This window comes from Miscanthus floridulus, chromosome 4 (assembly GCF_019320115.1).
Source record: "Miscanthus floridulus cultivar M001 chromosome 4, ASM1932011v1, whole genome shotgun sequence".
Classification (NCBI taxonomy): Eukaryota; Viridiplantae; Streptophyta; class Magnoliopsida; order Poales; family Poaceae; genus Miscanthus; species Miscanthus floridulus.
Window position 1 is genome coordinate 103,957,507 of NC_089583.1, and position 1,156 is coordinate 103,958,662.

General features: G+C 38.4%; 1 protein-coding gene across 1 annotated transcript; it reads left to right on the forward strand.

Moving 5' to 3' along the window:
- The first annotated feature begins 393 nt into the window (after positions 1 to 393).
- LOC136548972 (G-type lectin S-receptor-like serine/threonine-protein kinase At2g19130) lies at positions 394 to 864 on the forward strand. The gene has a single exon (XM_066540313.1). It carries the CDS (start codon positions 394 to 396, stop codon positions 862 to 864), a length of 471 nt encoding a protein of 156 aa, XP_066396410.1.
- Positions 865 to 1,156: the final 292 nt, after the last annotated feature.

Sequence of the window (1,156 nt, forward strand, 5' to 3'; positions counted from 1 at the left end):
TTATTTTGGTCACTTCTTCCATTTAAAAAAATGTTAGTAAACATTGTTCACAAATTCACATGTCACTCATAGTTTCATGAACTATATGAGAGACATATTTATTTGTGAACAATGCTTACTATCACTTTGTTAGATGAAGAAATAACCAAAACAAAAGTTGTAGATCTTGATAAGTTATACATCTTTGGTATTCATCACTTTTTCAGCTGAAATCATTTGGTGTTTCAAAATCTCGTTAGAACTTGTTATTTTTTTTAAATTTGAAAATTTGAATTGCTCAAACTTTGTCAAACGAAAAGAACGACCAAATCAACACAGTAACTTGATAGGCCATGATTTTAGAAAATTTTAGAAAAAAAAAATTATCACATACTGAGGATCGCGGACTTCGGCATGGCAAAACTTCTTGGACGGGAGTTCAGCTCTGCACTGACCACGATCCGAGGAACCATGGGCTATCTTGCGCCGGAGTGGGTGTCCGGACAGCCTATCACCAGAAAGGCAGATGTCTATAGCTTTGGCATCGTGCTTCTGGAGATAATCTCTGCGAGAAGGACTACCAAGAGACTGAAATTTGGGAGTCATCGGTATTTCCCTCTTTATGCTGCTGCCCAGTTGAGTGAAGGAAACGTGCTGTGCTTGCTGGATCGTAGGCTGGAAGGAAATGCCAAGGTCGAGGAGCTTGATGTCATCTGTAGAGTTGCCTGTTGGTGCATCCAGGACGAGGAGAACGACAGGCCATCGATGGCCCAAGTTGTTCGTATGCTGGAAGGTGTTTTAGACACTGAAATTCCTCCAGTTCCGTCTTCCTTCATGAACCTTATTGAGGGTGACAACAGCAGTACATGTTCGGAAGAAGGCTAGTATTTTCTTCACTTCTTTTGGAACAATTGATTTGGAACAGATATGGTCCATGTTTAGGCGCTGATTTTTCCTGTTATATACATGATCATGCGTGGAAATTTTCAATTATTTTTCTTGGTTTACTAGTAGACATTGATATCTTAATCTGTTCAGACCATTATCAATAAGGATGAAGGGATTGCAGTATGTACTAGTCCACTAACCTATACTCCTTACAAAGGGACATAATTATTAGGAGTTCATGATTATGAAATCAAACATTTTTAAACAATGTCAATCTATCTATTCTATC

What these genes read in the sequence shown, in the direction of transcription:
- LOC136548972 (XM_066540313.1), top strand. Translation starts at nt 394, where the DNA reads ATGGCAAAACTTCTTGGACGGGAGTTCAGCTCTGCACTGACCACGATC.